Source organism: Photinus pyralis, unplaced genomic scaffold, assembly GCF_008802855.1.
Source record: "Photinus pyralis isolate 1611_PpyrPB1 unplaced genomic scaffold, Ppyr1.3 Ppyr1.4_LG10, whole genome shotgun sequence".
Taxonomy (NCBI): Eukaryota; Metazoa; Arthropoda; class Insecta; order Coleoptera; family Lampyridae; genus Photinus; species Photinus pyralis.
In genome coordinates, this window is record NW_022170250.1 from 5,596,764 (window position 1) to 5,613,222 (window position 16,459).

Below are 16,459 nucleotides of genomic sequence, written 5' to 3' on the forward strand. Positions count from 1 at the left end.
ATTTTCACGAAGACGCTAACGAGAACTAATTAGGTGAACAAATCAAAAGTACAGTTACTTGAGCGCAATGAAGAGCAGATGACACTATGCTTGCGACTGCATTTTTGGTAACGTGCTGTGCTGCGTTTGTAAGTTCCACGCAGCACGCTCTGGCGAAGAGGGCACTGTTGTTTCAGCCGTTCACGATCCTGCAGGTGAGTAAGCTCGTTGGTCGACAGCACTTGATGGTCAAACCCCAAGTTCACCTACGGAGTATCAGCGCCGGCCCTCTTACCGAAACGCTCAATTAACCTCAGCCTGTGCCTGCAAACTAACTTCGAGCTGCCGAACAACATCTCCAACTTTTACCCGACGGTCTTCACCGCGCGAGAAAATGACGACTACGATCTGGACCGCCACACATTCTACGAGTACGTCACGGAGATCTTAAACGGGTAATTCCGCTTCGTGTTACGTCAGTTACATTTACATTTGCCGCTCCAGGTTGGGCCTGAACGGAACCGACTGCCTCCTCCGTTCCATATGCGAAATCGGGGAGGTTCCGATGCACGTCGATCCCGACAACAGTTCCGTTCTCGAGGAGATCGTCCATTATCTCTTCAGGTAAGCCCGAGTCGTCCTTACGCTTAAATCCGAACGAATGTCGTAGTCCGTCGGAGGATTTCGTCCGGATAGACAACGGCACGTTGGGGGCGTACCTGGACGCCGAAATGTGGGGCAAAACGTTCGGGAAGTGTAATCGGAGGTACGACGGGTGTCCGCTGTCGGTTGTTAGTCTGTTTACAAAACTGTTTTATGTATAAGAGAATTAAATAGAATTTTTGAGGAATTACTTTTTTGCCTTTTTAATCTAAAAATCTTTCAAAAATCAACGATTTTAATATTCTGACACTTTTGAATTTCGATGGCAGTCAGCTCGATATGGTTGGCACGAATGAACTCCTACATTGTGTAATCGGTTCTTGTATGTGTTGGGACGTGAGACATAATCGGGAAGGGAATTAAATAAAAAACAGAACTTTTGTGCGTAAGAAATGACAAGAACAAATAAATATATTACGCACACAACAAGACCATGCCAGGGAAACCGTCTACGGGACAAAAACCCCGCCATAGACCACACAAATATATGAAATAAATCACCTACAGCAATAAAACGCAAGAGAAAATACACATAAATAAAACATCTCAAATTGTATGATAAAAATTAAATGCAATTAAACAAATTCAGAAAAACAAGATACACAAGACATCATAAATGCAGTGGAAAACCTGATAAATCAATTCAGTACAAAAACACATCAAAATACCTGTAAGATCAATTGAGCTAACACAAATAAATGGCATGTACATAGGAAACATCAAAATGGTGTGGCTCTACTCCAGCCTTCATTGACATAATTTTATTTGACACGAAAAGTACATGTGAGAATGCTAATAGAAAGTATTCATGTGAAAATCGATTATCGCTCAGGCAGAACATATTTTAAATAGGGGAAATGTTAATGAGAGGGCCCCTAAGTATCTCGCATTGCTAAGATGCTAAGAACTGCAATCCGCACAAGACGAGTAGGTAACAGATACAGCGAAAGATGGAACTGTATTAGGTACCTACTCCACGGAGACAGAATGAACCACTCACACACACACAAACATCGAAACATCAAATAAGAGAGCCCCCCTTTCGTACAAGAACTGCACAAGAACTGCGGCGCGTCACGAATCAGAAGCTAACAGATACCGCGAACAATCAAACTGTATTACGTACTTCCCTCACGGAATAGTTACGATTCAATCGAACAGACCAACATCGCACTGATAATCAACTCCTGGTGAATACAGAAATAAATATTTAAAAAACAAAACAATGGCATAATCACCTGTACAGTATAACAAACACGATTCATCTAACGGTACTCAAAAACAAAAGCATGGATTACGCCATATTTAGGTATCGCGGTTTATTCAAAATCAGCAAAATGTAAATAATATCAAATTGTGGCAAGAAATTCAATGATTAAATAGCTAGTACAAGAAAGAATAAAATGGTTACTACCTGTAAATACACCTTCAAAACACCACAACCAAAATAATCAAGAATAAAAGAACCCGGGAACGTGTGATGCCTTCCGTCGACCCCGTCGCCATCTTCTTTTCTTGCGCCACGCTCTTTTTCTTCCCTAGCTTCGTTACGAAAATCCCCTAGTATTCGGCATTTGCGCAAAACGGTCGATTGGTTATATACAGAGCTTATCATATTTTTGTTTCCGATGTAAAGGTGTATTGCCTAACCATAAGGGTGGATTATCACAACATACACTGTAGTGTACTTAACCCCCAGGTTCTACGCTAACTTCACACTACAAGAACACGGAAATAAAGTCAACCCGCCAACGTTTAAAAATGGCCACCCGAATGACTATTCCCACCAAAACTAAACAAGATCGCGCTTAAATTTGAAAAGTGGCACGTGATCAAACATCTAAGGCAGGGCCCCCTTGCGTTAGCTGTAGACAACACTTTGACCTGAAGTACAGTAGGGAAGGAACGTTAAATAAAACACTGATGAAATGGTGAAAAGTTTATTTAATAATGATCGTAATTATTATGATTGTAAAAGCTCAGAAATTTAAGTCGAAATAAATTACCTACATTGCAAAAATAAACTTTGAAAATGGTAGTTCACCGAATTAAAATAGAAATAGCCCGGGAAAAAAAGAACTTATTACCAATAAAAAACCAGCCGTCAAATTAATATCAAATTGTGTTGTAAAAGTAATTGTTTGTAATGATGTGACTGCGTAACATAAAATTATAACATCAGAAAAAGTAGGAGGTAAACTTCAAGAGATAACAAATAGGTTAACAACAAGTTTTGGGAATTATGGGTCAGATAAGCAGGTACCAAGATTCTAAGAAATTGTGAAGGGATGTGACTCATCTTTGGTGCAATAAAGTCCTTTTGTTAAAAGCAAGATGGAAAATTGCATGGCCGTGTAGGCAAATTTAACTAAAAACAAAATATGTGGAAATTATTGAATCACTACTCATTTATTGCACATAGATTCTATACCAAAGAGTTTTGATTAGCATAATCTTGCCCCCGCAAGATAGATTGCGTCGCCCCTCGTTCGGGGTTTCGATCCTACAGTTGACAGTCGAAGACAATCACGAAATTAGGTGTCGTACTTCAAATGGTTACAGTTTTTACCACCCCGTGACTGTTAGCTACAAACAACAAGTCAGAACATACATCAAACGAATCTGAATTTCCACATATTAAAATAAAATTATCAAAACATACATCAATGTTACTTCAGGGATAAGACCAAGTAATCAACATCAATAAACATAAATTAAGCAAGTATTACACCAAAAACGTAAACAATTACAAACAATAGCATAACGGTATCACATATGTGATTATGCATTGCGGTTAAACCAAGTAAATTTCAAAAACAAAGATTCAAATACACAAAAAGTATAAAATACAGCATACAAAACACAAATACGATATAAAGAAATTCAAAAATTACTACCTGCATTAAAAAAACACAAAATATTTCAACAAACAAATAGAGATTTTTCTCTTTTCAATGACATAACATTAAAAACTATTAAATAATTACATCAAAAACATTAATCTAGATATCCTACATCAAAATAAAACAAATAAACTCATACCTACGTATTAAACCTCAAAAACAAAACGAAATTAGCAGTAAAATGGTTTTCATCGCAATAAATGTCTCAAAATGGTCACATTAACTACAAGACAGTGGCCTAACCTATCACGAAAAGACTTAAAAAATTTCTTGTATAGAGCGCTATGTCGTTGAAAAGAAAAAAGAAATCTCTACCAAATAGACTAATGAACCGTGTGTGCTATTTTTGGGTTGAGACAGTAGCGTATCTCAGGTTTTTTAATGTTAGAGACTTGCGGTTATCGCGACCATGTGTCACTGTTCTGTAAAACTTTTAATAGCACAAACAGAATCAATCTAGCTACGTATATTTCTGAAATATACAGGGTGACAAGAACAAGAACTGCCTATTTTAGATATTGTTACGTAGAATCGAGTGGTGCCGTTAAAAAAATGTTGTGAAAATCCACCCTTATGGTTAGGCAACACACCTTACACCTGAAACAAAAATATGATATCCTCTGTATATAACCAATCGACGGTTTTGCGCAGATGCCGAATACTAGGGGATTTTCGTAACGAAGCTAGGGAAAAAAGAGTACGCAGAAAAAAAGAAAGATGGGGACGGGGTCGAAAGAAGACATCACACGTTTCCGGATTTCTTCTTACTTTTTTAGTTTGTGGTGTTTTGGAGGTGTAATTACAGGTAGTAACCATTTTATTCTTTCTTGTATTCATATTAATCATTGAATTTCTTGTGACAATATGATATTATTTACATTTTGCTGATTTTGCATAAACTGTACAGGTGATTATGCCATTATTTTGTTTTATTAAGTATTTATTTCTGTATTCACGAGGAGTTGATTATCAGTGCGATGTTGCTTTGTTCGATTGATTCGTAACTATTCCGTGAGGGAAGTACCTAATACAGTTCGATCTCTCGCTGTATCTGTTGCCTACTAGTCTTGTGCGGATTGCAGTTCTTATCATCTTAGCAATGCGAGATATTTAGGGGCCCTCTCATTAACAGTTCCTCTATTTAAAATATGTTCTGTTTGGGCGATTATCGATTTTCACATGAATACTTGCTATATGCATTCTCACAAGTACTTTTCGTGTCAAATAAAATTATGTTAATGAAGGCTGGAGTAGAGCCACACCATTTACATGTTTCCTATGTACATGCAATTTATTATTTTACGAGTTGTGTTAGATCAATTGATCGTACAGGTATTTTGATATGTTTTTGTGCTGAATTGATTTATTAGGTTTTTCACTGCATTTATGATGTCTTGTGTATTTTGTTTTTATGAACTTGTTTAATTGCATTTGATTTGATTATCTGATTTTTATCCTACAATTTGTGATGTTTTATTTATGTGTACTTTCTCTTGCATTTTATTATTGTAGGTGATTTATTTCATATATTTGTTTGGTTAAGCCGGGGTTTTGTCCCTTGATATTTATTTGTTCTTGTCATTTCTTACGCATAAAAGTTCTGCCTTCTATTTAATACCCTTCCCGATTATGTCTCACGTCTCAACACATACAAGAATCGATTACACAACGTAGGAGTTAATTCGTGCCACCCATATCGATGTGACTGCCATCCAAATTCAAAAGTGCCGCGAAACGTCTATCGTTTCTACTTGAAAGGTAGGTGGCTCTGCTTGTAGATTTTTTCCAGAGTTGCTAACGGTAAGTATAGGGTAAGTCAAGGTTTTCAGTGTCGGCTTGATAGACCCCTAGGACCATTACAATGTTTAGATTACCGTTCCTGAGATTTGATCCAAAGTTGGTATTTTTTAAATGCAACACCCTGTATATATTATTACTTGATTACATTAATGTATTACAACCTATGTTTTTTAATATACATAATTTTATATACCGTCAGTCATTTTTATTGATTGGCATGGGCTGCCATGGATACAATAAACAAAACAAAATCTCCATAAATCCATGACCTACTATTTATTTAAAAACCGTAAAAATAAGGTTTTTATTTTTGGTTATAGGTTGCAATACATCAACGTAATAAAAAAAATAATGCACAAAAATTTACGTGAAGATATACAGGGTGTTGCATTTAAAAAATACCAACTTTTGGTCAAATCTCGGAAACGGTGGGCAAAAAAATTGTGTACTACGCCACTGGATTCTACGTAAAAATATCTTACGTGGGTAGTAAGATATGATAACATCCAAACATATCAAGATTTTTGTTTTCATCCTGTATCTCCGAAACAAAAATCGTAGCTAGATTGATTTTGTTTGTGGTTAAAAGAGTCACAAAAAAGTGGCACAGAGTCGCGTAAGTCTCTATCTTTAAAAACAGCCGAGATACACTGCAGTCTCAACCAAAATGGGACACATGGTACATTACTAATTTAAAAAATTGAATTGTTTTTCGTTACTCATTTGTTTTCTGAAATAAAAACAACATCTTGCCTTTTTATAGGAAATAAAATATTAAACAACTTTTATATAAAAAAATGTTGTATGCAGTCGTTATTTCCCTAGATAGGTATATACTTTATTCCATACATAATGGGCACCCTGTATAATTTCGATATTTTTATTGACTGTATAAGCACTTGATTTCTAAGTAAAGCATCGAGAACATATCCAAGATTCCAGTAAAACTACGTTTATTAACATTTATTTTTGTTTAAATAGATAGAATACATAAATGTTTCTAGATTATAAACACTTTATTACTCTACATCCTAAACAAGTATAACTGTAATCAGTCGATACATCATTTTAAATCGATGGAGGCAGTGCGTTCACAGGTAGTGTTGGTGTAACGAGAGCAAAATCCCACTAAGCAGATTTAACATCGCTCGATTTCTTATGCAACAAAATGTGCCGCTTTAAATAACCTTTATCGTTTGTCGCGTAATTACACTGAGGACACTTAAACTCCTTGGCTATATTATGTCTCGATAGATGTTTCCGTAGGTAAGATTTATCGTTCGTCGCATAATCGCAAAGCATGCATCTCAAATCCTTGGTCGTCTTGTGCAGCAAGACGTGCCGTTTGAAACAGTACTTCATGTTCGTCGCGTAATCGCACTGTGCACATTTGAAATCCTTGGAGCTGTTGTGCGATAGAATGTGCTGTTTGAAATAGTACTTGTGATTGGTTTCGAAATTGCACTGGTCACATTTAAATTGCTTGAACAAGCTGTGGGTTAACTGATGTTTTTTTAAACACGACTTGTCGTTTGTTGCATAATCACACACCGTGCATCTTATATCCTTGGGTCTCGTGTGTAATGCGACATGTCGTTTGAGGCAATATTCATTGTTCGTCGTGTACTCGCATACGGCGCATTTCAACTCGGTGGAATTCTCGTGTGACACGAGGTGTTTTTTGAAGTACGATTTATTATTCGTTGCAAAATCGCAGTGTGCACATTTTAAATCCTTGGAGGCGTTGTGCGATAAGAGGTGTTTTTTGAAGTAATACTTGTCATTTGTTGCATAACTACACTGGCCACATTTAAAATCCTTGCAAATGTTGTGCCTTAATAAGTGCTGTTTTAAATAAGATTTATTGTTTGTGGCGTATTCGCACATAGGACACTTTATATCTTTGGACGTGTTGTGTATTAAGAGATGGTATTTGAAGTAATATTTATTATTTGTCGTGTAACCACACTGGTCACATTTAAAGTCAATGAAGGTGTTATGTGTTAACAGATGTTTTCTAAAGTAAGACTTAACGTGTGTCGCGTAGTCACACAGTGCACATTTATAATCCTTCGACGGCTTGTGTGACAAGAGGTGCTGTTTCAAACAATATTTATCGTGCGTTGCGTAATTACACTCGGAACATTTAATATCCTTGGAAGCTTTATGCCTTAGGAGATGTCGTTTTAAGTGACATTTAAAATTGGTGGAATAGTCGCACTGGACGCACTTGAAATTCTTAACGGCCGTGTGTATTAAAAGGTGTCGCTTAAGATCGCCTTTGACATTTGTGCCAAAATTACAATGGGCACATTTGAACTCCTTGGCGGTGTGTATTTTTAGATGCTTTCGTAACTCAGTTTTGTCATTTGTTAAGTATTCGCACAGTACACATTTTAAGTCTGTGGACTCCACGTGCATTAAAAGATGTCGCTTCATATCTCTTATTAGGTTTGTTTCGTAATCGCACTGAGCGCATTGAAAATTCCTCTTGTGTCTTCGCAGATGCTCTTTTAGAGCGCCTTTGAAAGGTGTCTTATAATCGCACAGAACACATTTGAGATCTTTACAGACTTTATGACTTAAGAGATGCTGTACTAAGAATGATTTACGGACCGCCACGTAACTACACTCGTTACAATTGTAATATTCAGAAACTTCGGATTTTACACAAGATCGATTACTCGCTGTGTAATCGTACTCGTGCGTAAAAACTGCCAGTTGTTCATTATGTGCCAAATTTCGATCTTCCCACTTGACATCATTTTGATTTCCCCCATTGGAATAATCCTCACGGATCGTAATCTCATTGGGCTCCCTTTTTATGGTGACATTTTCAATAGCCAATTCATCTGTCGGCTCCTGTTTTGGTTCAACTTTAAGAACTGATGTCGACATCATTTCACAAAGTCGATCTACAACAGAAGTGATTGCATAATTAATAATTAAAGGGGTACTTACAAGAGATAGAAAAGCAGCCCCTAACTTTTTAGCAAGATGGTTGCCAAGGTGAATCTGTCAGTCAATAGAAAAAAAAAAGACTGGAAGCAACAACCTCCCCAAAGGTGTCTTCTCTCAAGCGCATGTTTACTTGTGCAGTGGCGTACATATACTTTCTGGGGTCATCACCTGACCCGGTTCTCTTATAACCCAGTGCAGTTCGTCGATGCGTGCACCACGAGCACCTGTCTCTTTCACACGGAACCATGAAAACATGTTTCTCTCTCGCGAAGCAGACAGAAAAATTAATTACATTAGTTTTAATTAAGGATAGTCTTGACCTTTTAGGCAACCTATTTGCAATGTGTTTGTTTGCATATCAAGATAGCTCAAAAATGTATTTCACCCGGTAAAAGGATGGGTGAAGGTTTGCATATGTTAAACCCGGTATTTGTAAAGGATGGGTGAAGGTTCACCTTGTGTGGGATTGTGGCGACCAGGTAGTCCGCTACCGATGATCCTTGTTTCTAGGACGACGAGATAACAAGGGATAAAAAAATCGTTGAGAAATGAGAGTTGTCAATGTTATTAAAAAAATAAAAGTTGATTAGAAATTTTAAATCGTTATTTAGTGTTGGGAGTGTTAAATATAAGAATTCCCACATTGGTGACCCCGACGTTTGATTAACATTACTACATCACTGTAAATTTTACGATTTGTTACATGGAATTGAGAAGTGGTAATATAATCTCTCCCTCCTCCGTTCCTATTGTGCGAACAAATTTGATGGAATCCTTTAGAAGTGTGGAATACGACAACACCGACGTCACAATACCCGAAAACGACGTTACACACGATAATGAGGCAATGCTGACAACTATGCCAGTGATTACTGAAACGATTCAACAATCGACATCACCGACTGCCGATATCAACGTCCAATTGGAGCAAATGCAACAAGCTATGCAGGATTTGGAAACACGCTTCGAACTGGCTTTGCGTATTAGAGAAAGAACCATCGACAATCTACAAAATCGTCTGCGTCAATTCAAGAGTTGCGAAACAGATTTAGTTCATGAAAAAGATGCAGAGATTGAAAATTCAGTTGGCACTACACGACAGGACGTCGATAATTCTGTCTCATTTCCAAAGTTAATTCCTCAGATGACGACGAATACCTCACTAGCTTCGTCAGCGTTAACAGAACTGGCGAATACGGCGTTTTCCGCACGACAACAGGCACCAAATTCATCGAAAGAGGAAACGCAAATTAGTTACATAGAATCGATAAGTAAGCGACCACGAATTCAGCCAATCTGGACCTCCAACCCAGCATTATGGCTTTAAACTGTTGAAGCGGAATTTCGTATATGCGGTGTTGTAGATGACGAGCAAAAATATTATAGCGTGCTTTCGGCACTCAACGAGCAAGTCATCATCCGAATTCCGCACGTCATTGAAAACCCACCGAATGAAAAGAAGTGGCCATCATTGAAAGCCGCCCTTTTGAAAGAATTCACTGATAGCCCACTGGAAAAATACGAACAAGTGTTGAGGGGTCTATCCCTAGGAGACGAGAAGCCTAGTTGGCTCTGGAGTCGTATGAAACAATTAGCACCTAGCTTCCCGGAAGATTTTGCAAAAAAACTATGGCTTGAACGCCTTCCCGAGCAGCTGCGAATTCCTTTGTTGGCTTTCGAGGATGGAAAATCAATCAACGAGCTAGTTAACGGAGCAGATAAAATTATGGAAGGCACACGACATTACGGAGCTGCAGACCATAAGCCACGCATCAGTGCTATTGGAGGAAAATCAGAACCTGGACGCTCCCGCTCGCGATCAGCAGACCGTTCCCTCAGTACACGCTTAGGACGCTCCCGCTCACGATCAGCAGACCGTTCCCTCAGTACACGCTTAGACCAACAAGCCAACAAAATTGATAAACTGTTTGACATGATCGAAAGGTTAGTGACAAGTGGTGGTCGTAACACCGATCAAGGCCGAAGTGGATACTATCAAAAACGTAGAGAGTCTCGGACACGAAGCCGTGACGCGACTCCAGTGAGTCCTCGAAACGGTGAGTCAAATAATTATGACGGCTATTGCTTTTATCATTGGAGATTCGGCGATCTGGCGAAAAACGGCCGCGAAAACTGCACTTATCCAAAAGTTACAAAAAACGAGTAGTGGGGGTGCAGGAAACTACACCCCCAACCATCACCTGCTTTTCATCGAAACGTCTGTTCGTTTACGACCCACAAACACACAAGTCGTTTCTTGTGGACACTGGGGCGGATTTGTCACTGTTTCCTTCATCGAACGGTGATCCGACTAGCCAATCTGGGCAATTACTTGCAGTTAACAACACAATAATTGGGACATACGGCACTCGAGATTTGACGATCTCGCTTGGATTTGACCGTACATTCACCTGGCGTTTTACTATTGCCAACACATCCACACCAATCCTTGGCGCCAATTTCCTCGACAATTTTAAACTCGACGTCAGTATTTCGGAAGGCAAAATTACTGATCGAGTAACAGGTGCCTGCGTTTGTAGAACTGGAAAGGATCAAACGAGAATCGGCTTATCATCACTGCATTTAGAACATCCGTTCGCTACCATCGTAGACGAATTCATCGAACTTACCGAACCAAAGAAGTTTGACGACTCGATCAAGCCTCCAATGGTTATCCATCATATCGAAACCACGGGCCCGCCTATCAGCTGCAAGCCGCGTCGATTGAGTGGCGAGAAATTAGATGCTGCGAAAAAAGAATTTGCATCTATGGTTAAACGGGGCATTTGTCGCCCGTCTAATTCACCGTGGGCCTCACCATTACATCTCGTACGAAAAAAGGATGGTAATTGGCGACCCTGTGGTGATTACCGCAGGTTGAACGCGGCAACGATTCCAGATGCGTATCCTATTCCCCATCTTCACGACGTGCAATGGATGCTTCGCGGAAAAAAACATTTTACGACGTTGGATCTGGAGCGTGCTTACAATCAAATACCTATAAACCCTGAGGATATTCCAAAAACCGCAATCGTAACCCCATTTGGGTTATATGAATTCCCAGTTATGACATTTGGGTTACGCAATGCAAGCCAGACGTTCCAACGTATGATAAATGGACTGTTGGCGGATTTCAATTTTTCGTTTGCTTATATTGATGATATCTTAGTGGCGTCGTCATCGTTCGAAGAGCATCTCGAACATTTGCGATTGGTGTTAACGCGTCTCCAATCGGCAGGGTTGAGGATTAATCTGGCGAAGTGCCGTTTTGGACAATCATCTGTTCAATTTTTGGGCCACATCGTCACCGGTAGTGGAATCAAACCCCTTCCGGATAAGGTCCAAGCGATCAACAATATCCCATTGCCCACTGTTGTGAAGGAACTCCGCCGTTTTCTTGGAGCAATCAACTTCTACAGGCGTTTTATTCCTGGTGCAGCTCACTGCCAAGAAGCGCTTAACAACCTCATCGTTGGCAACGTAAAAAATGATAAAACAAAAATTCTTTGGACGCAACTCACCCGTGCGGCGTTCGAAGAGTCGAAAAGACTCCTCGCCGAGTCAACAATGTTAGCACACCCGAAGGAAAATGCACACCTTGTTCTTGAAACGGATGCAAGCGATGCTGCAATTGGAGCTGTTCTACACCAGGTAGTTGACGGCGTCATCGAACCTCTTGCGTTTTACTCAAAAAAGCATGAACCATCCGAATATCGATATGACACTTACGACAAGGAACTATTGGCAATTTGGAGGGCTATCCGTCATTTCGATCATTATTTGGAGGGCCAACAATTCACTGTCCTTACTGACCACAAACCACTACTTGGTGCGTTTGGAAAGACGAGTCATCACACCGATCCGACGAGACGGCGTCGGGTGGCGCAGATCTCCGAGAGAACAACGGACTTCAGACATATCTCGGGAAAAGACAACTTGGTTGCTGACTTACTTTCACGTATCGCTACAATATCATCACTATCATTCGACTTTTCCGCGCTCGCCGCCGATCAAATAGTGGATCTTGAATTACAACAATTGCTCTCTGTCGAGAACACCAGTTTCAAACTGCTTCGATTGAAACACTTCGACTCGAGCCTTGAATTGATCTGTGAAGTGTCCACTGGCAAAATGCGGCCTTTCGTAACAAATTCGTTACGAAAATCATGCTTCAATAAAATGCACGGCATCAGCCATCCTGGAATTCGAGGTACGCAGAAATTGATCCGTCAGCGATTCTTCTGGCCTTCTATGCGGAAGGATATAGCCAACTTTGTTAAGCATTGTATACCATGCCAGCAAGCTAAAGTGCACAAACACAACAGAGCAATCTTAGACAAATTTGACCTTCCATCTGAGCGTTTTCAACATGTACATATTGATATTGTAGGACCGCTACCGCCGTCGGATGGAATGCAGTATATTTTTACAGCCGTCGATCGCTTTACTCGATGGCCGATTGCAGTTCCTATTGCGGATATTCGAGCTGAAACTGTGGCACGTATATTCATCACGAGCTGGATTTCAAACTTTGGAGTTCCACATCGAGTGACCACGGACCGTGGTCGCCAATTTGAAAGCACTCTGTTCAGGGAGTTGAGTATTCGTCTGGGAGTAGATCATATTAAGACAACTGCCTATCATCCTCAGGCAAATGGTCTTGTCGAGCGTTTCCATCGACAGATGAAGGCAGCTCTTATGTGCTTCGAAACAACGGACTGGTCTCATCGACTTCCCTTGGTTCTTCTCGGATTGAGAAGCACTTTCAAGGAAGACCTCGGAGCCTCGTCAGCCGAAATGGTTTTCGGTACAACTTTGCGTTTGCCCGGAGAGTTTTTAGATAAACAAACTCCTTCAAACGTGATAGCTACGCAGTTCAGCGACGAGCTTACTAGTATTATGAACGAGATTCGACCTGTTGCAGCGGCAGACCATTCTAGGCAACGACCTTTTTTTATCAAGGGATTGGACGAATGTACGCATGCATTTATTCGAGATGATCATGTGCGTCGTTCACTGCAACCGCCTTACCTTGGGCCATATGAGGTTGTTAAACGTGGCCCCAAGATGTTCAATCTGTTAGTGAAAGGGAAGACAAAAGCTGTCTCGGTGGACAGAATCAAACCGGCTTTTATTTTGGCGTCTTGGCCCGAGTTATATTTTGGTAAAAAACAGACACCTTCGGTGGCGGCCAAGAACGAAAATTCAAATGAGCAGAATTCGAGAATTTTACTTAAGAGCCAGCACAGGGTGACTTTTGACTTGCCGCCACCAGGCACGGAGCCTGAAGAAATTCTACGATCCCGGTTTGGTCGAGTAATTCGTTTCCCTCGGCATCGTCTGGGGGAGAGTATTGTGGCGACCAGGTAGTCCGCTACCGATGATCCTTGTTTCTAGGACGACGAGATAACAAGGGATAAAAAATCGTTGTGAAATGAGAGTTGTCAATGTTATTAAAATAAAAGTTGATTAGAAATTTTAAATCGTTATTTAGTGTTGGGAGTGTTAAATATAAATAATTCCCACACGCTTAATTTCCANTTATAGCGTTTTCGATTGGCAAAACTCGTGCTGCACGAGTGCAATTTTTACGTTCTATTGGTAATTTTAGGGCAATTTTCTGTGTTCCATTGGCAAATGTGATGCAACAATTACGCACTAAATGCAAATTTTGACGCACGAGGTCGGAGAGCTCGTGGAGCAAATTTTCAAAATAAAAGTGCGCCAATTTGAATTTGTTTCTTGCGTTGGAGAGTTTTTTTGTTGTCATCTAGCGATAGCGAAGATGATGAACTAGCCATATAACTTCTACTTTACAAAAAGTTGCATTTACTCTTTAAAGTGAACGCCAAAAATTGGTTCTTTACAGGAATTTCAAATTTATATTCCTCATTGTTTATCATAAATAATAGTGAAGTCGTTTCAGTCATTTTTTAGAATACAGATTTGTCGATTACCTAAATCATTGTATAAATACAAATCTAAAATGAGGTTATGGACAAATGACAGCAAATATTTACGAATATTTATGTTCCATTGAGAGCAATTTTCACATGGATTTCTTCAGTTTCTCGTGCAACACTCGTGCAGTATGAGTTTTGCCAATCGAAAACGCTATTAGACTTTAGCGATTAGCTAGTTATAAACCTGAGCAATTATCGTCTAGGCTAGACCCGCACAGAAGTACTGTATATCGTATTGTGATAATCCACCCTTATGGTTAGGCAACACACTTACATCTGAAACAAAAATATGATATGCTCTGTATATAACCAATCGACCGTTCTGCGTAGATGTTGAAGAGTAGGGGATTTTCATAACGAAGCTAGGGGAAAAAAGGGCGTAGCAGAATGAGGAAGGTGGCGCCGGAGTCGATGGAGGGCATTACGCTTACCTGAGTTTTTCTTCTTGATTATTTAGTTTGTTGTGTTTTGAAGGAGTATTTAAAGGTAGTAACCATTTTATTCTTTTTCGTACTATTAATCATTTTATCAGCCCGATGTTGCTCTGTTCGATTAATTCGTACCATTTGAGATGTTTTATTTATGTGTACTTTCTCTTGCATTTCGTTGCTGTAGGTGATTTATTTCATGTATTTGTGTGGCCTATACCGGGGTTTTTGTCCCGTAGAAGGTTTCCCTGGTATGGTCTTGTCGAGTGCGTAAATATTTATTTGTTCTTGTCATTTCTTACGCACAAAAGTTCTGTCTTTTATGTAATTCCCTTCCCGATTTTGTCTCACGTACCAACACACACACACACACACACACCCTCACCCTCACACACACAAGAACCGATTACACAACGTAGGAGTTCATTCGTGCCATCCATATCGACCCGACTGCCATGCAAATTCAAAAGTGCTGCGAAACGTTCCTCGTTTCAACTTGAAAGGTAGGTGGCTCTGCTCGGTTATTCCTGACCGACCCTATGCCGCTACACCCATGGAGAGGTCAACTGGAAGTGGAATTCATGAACACCAAAGGAGGTGCATACTTGTACACGAATAGGCATACAGGGCCGACCTTGTTTCAGTTCAAGGACGCTCGCCACTTAGTGGTGACCTTGGAAAATGGGTCAAGGTCCCGTGCAATGTGGCGATTGACGCAAGGGCATTGACATCATTTTTGAGGTGTCAAATTGCACCCTCAGTCATCAAAATTTTTAAGGTCGCCCGAAAGCATTGGCTCTATTTTTGTGGTGTCAAATTACATTTTCAAGGTCATCCGAGGTCATTTGCCAAATGAATTTTAAAGGTCGTCCAAAGACCCCTTATGAATTTTCAAGGTCATCCGATGCCCCCGTGAATGTTCAAGGTCACCCAAAGTCGCCTATTTTTAACAAAATGTGTTACGCACAAACACTTATTGGGTAACTAACAAATTAGGCTGTAGGCACTTCATGAGGCGATATAACCACAGGCGAACAATATAATTAGTATAGGAGTACGTTAGGATTATATAACAGTTGATTACAAGTAATCGGTAAAAGATAACTGACAGAAAATTGCTCTGCGGATTCTTATATACAGTATTGGTACAGGTCAATAATAGTTAAAAAGAGTCATTGATCTGTGATGACAATGTAATTTGACACCACAAATGGGATCAATGACCTCGTAAATGTATTATAAGGTCAATAACTTCGAATGACCTTGACACTTAATAGGGTCAATGGCCTCCGACGCCCTTGACAATGTAATTTAACACCACAGAAATGGGATTTAAAATGCCGTTTAAAAATGGGGGCAATGACCTCGGATAACTTTGAAAATGTATGGGGTCAATGACCTCGGATGACCTTGAAAACGTAATTTGACATCACAAAACATGGGGTTAATGACCTAAGACGACTAAACATTTATGGGTCAAATGACCCCGGATGTCCTTGAAAGTGTAATTTGACACCACAAAAATTGGGGTTGTATGACGTCGGATTACCAAATTTTATGGGAGCCAATGACCTCGGATGACCTTGAAAATGTAATTTGGCACCACAGAAATGGGGTCAATAACCTATGATGACATTTAAAAAATGGGACCAATGACCTCGGATCGCCATGAAAATGTATAGGGTCAATGACTTCGGATGACCTTGAAAACGTAGTTTGACATCACAGAAATTGCGGTCAATGCCCTAGGATGACTGAAAAT

The 16,459-nt window shown here is 39.8% G+C and overlaps 2 protein-coding genes across 2 annotated transcripts; one reads left to right on the forward strand and one right to left on the reverse strand.

The window, feature by feature from the left end:
- Positions 1-32: 32 nt before the first annotated feature.
- On the forward strand, positions 33-822 carry LOC116161800. The gene is made up of 4 exons (XM_031475267.1): positions 33-194; positions 241-434; positions 484-603; positions 650-822. The coding sequence occupies exons 1-4, from the start codon at positions 87-89 to the stop codon at positions 801-803; spliced, it is 576 nt and encodes a 191-aa protein (XP_031331127.1). The 5' UTR covers positions 33-86; the 3' UTR covers positions 804-822.
- Positions 823-6,293: 5,471 nt separating this feature from the next.
- On the reverse strand, positions 6,294-8,575 carry LOC116162154 (zinc finger protein 600-like). The gene is made up of 2 exons (XM_031475703.1): positions 8,307-8,575; positions 6,294-8,260 (listed from the first exon to the last, which is right to left on the reverse strand). The coding sequence occupies exon 2, from the start codon at positions 8,244-8,246 to the stop codon at positions 6,474-6,476; it is 1,773 nt and encodes a 590-aa protein (XP_031331563.1). The 5' UTR covers positions 8,247-8,260; positions 8,307-8,575; the 3' UTR covers positions 6,294-6,473.
- Positions 8,576-16,459: the final 7,884 nt, after the last annotated feature.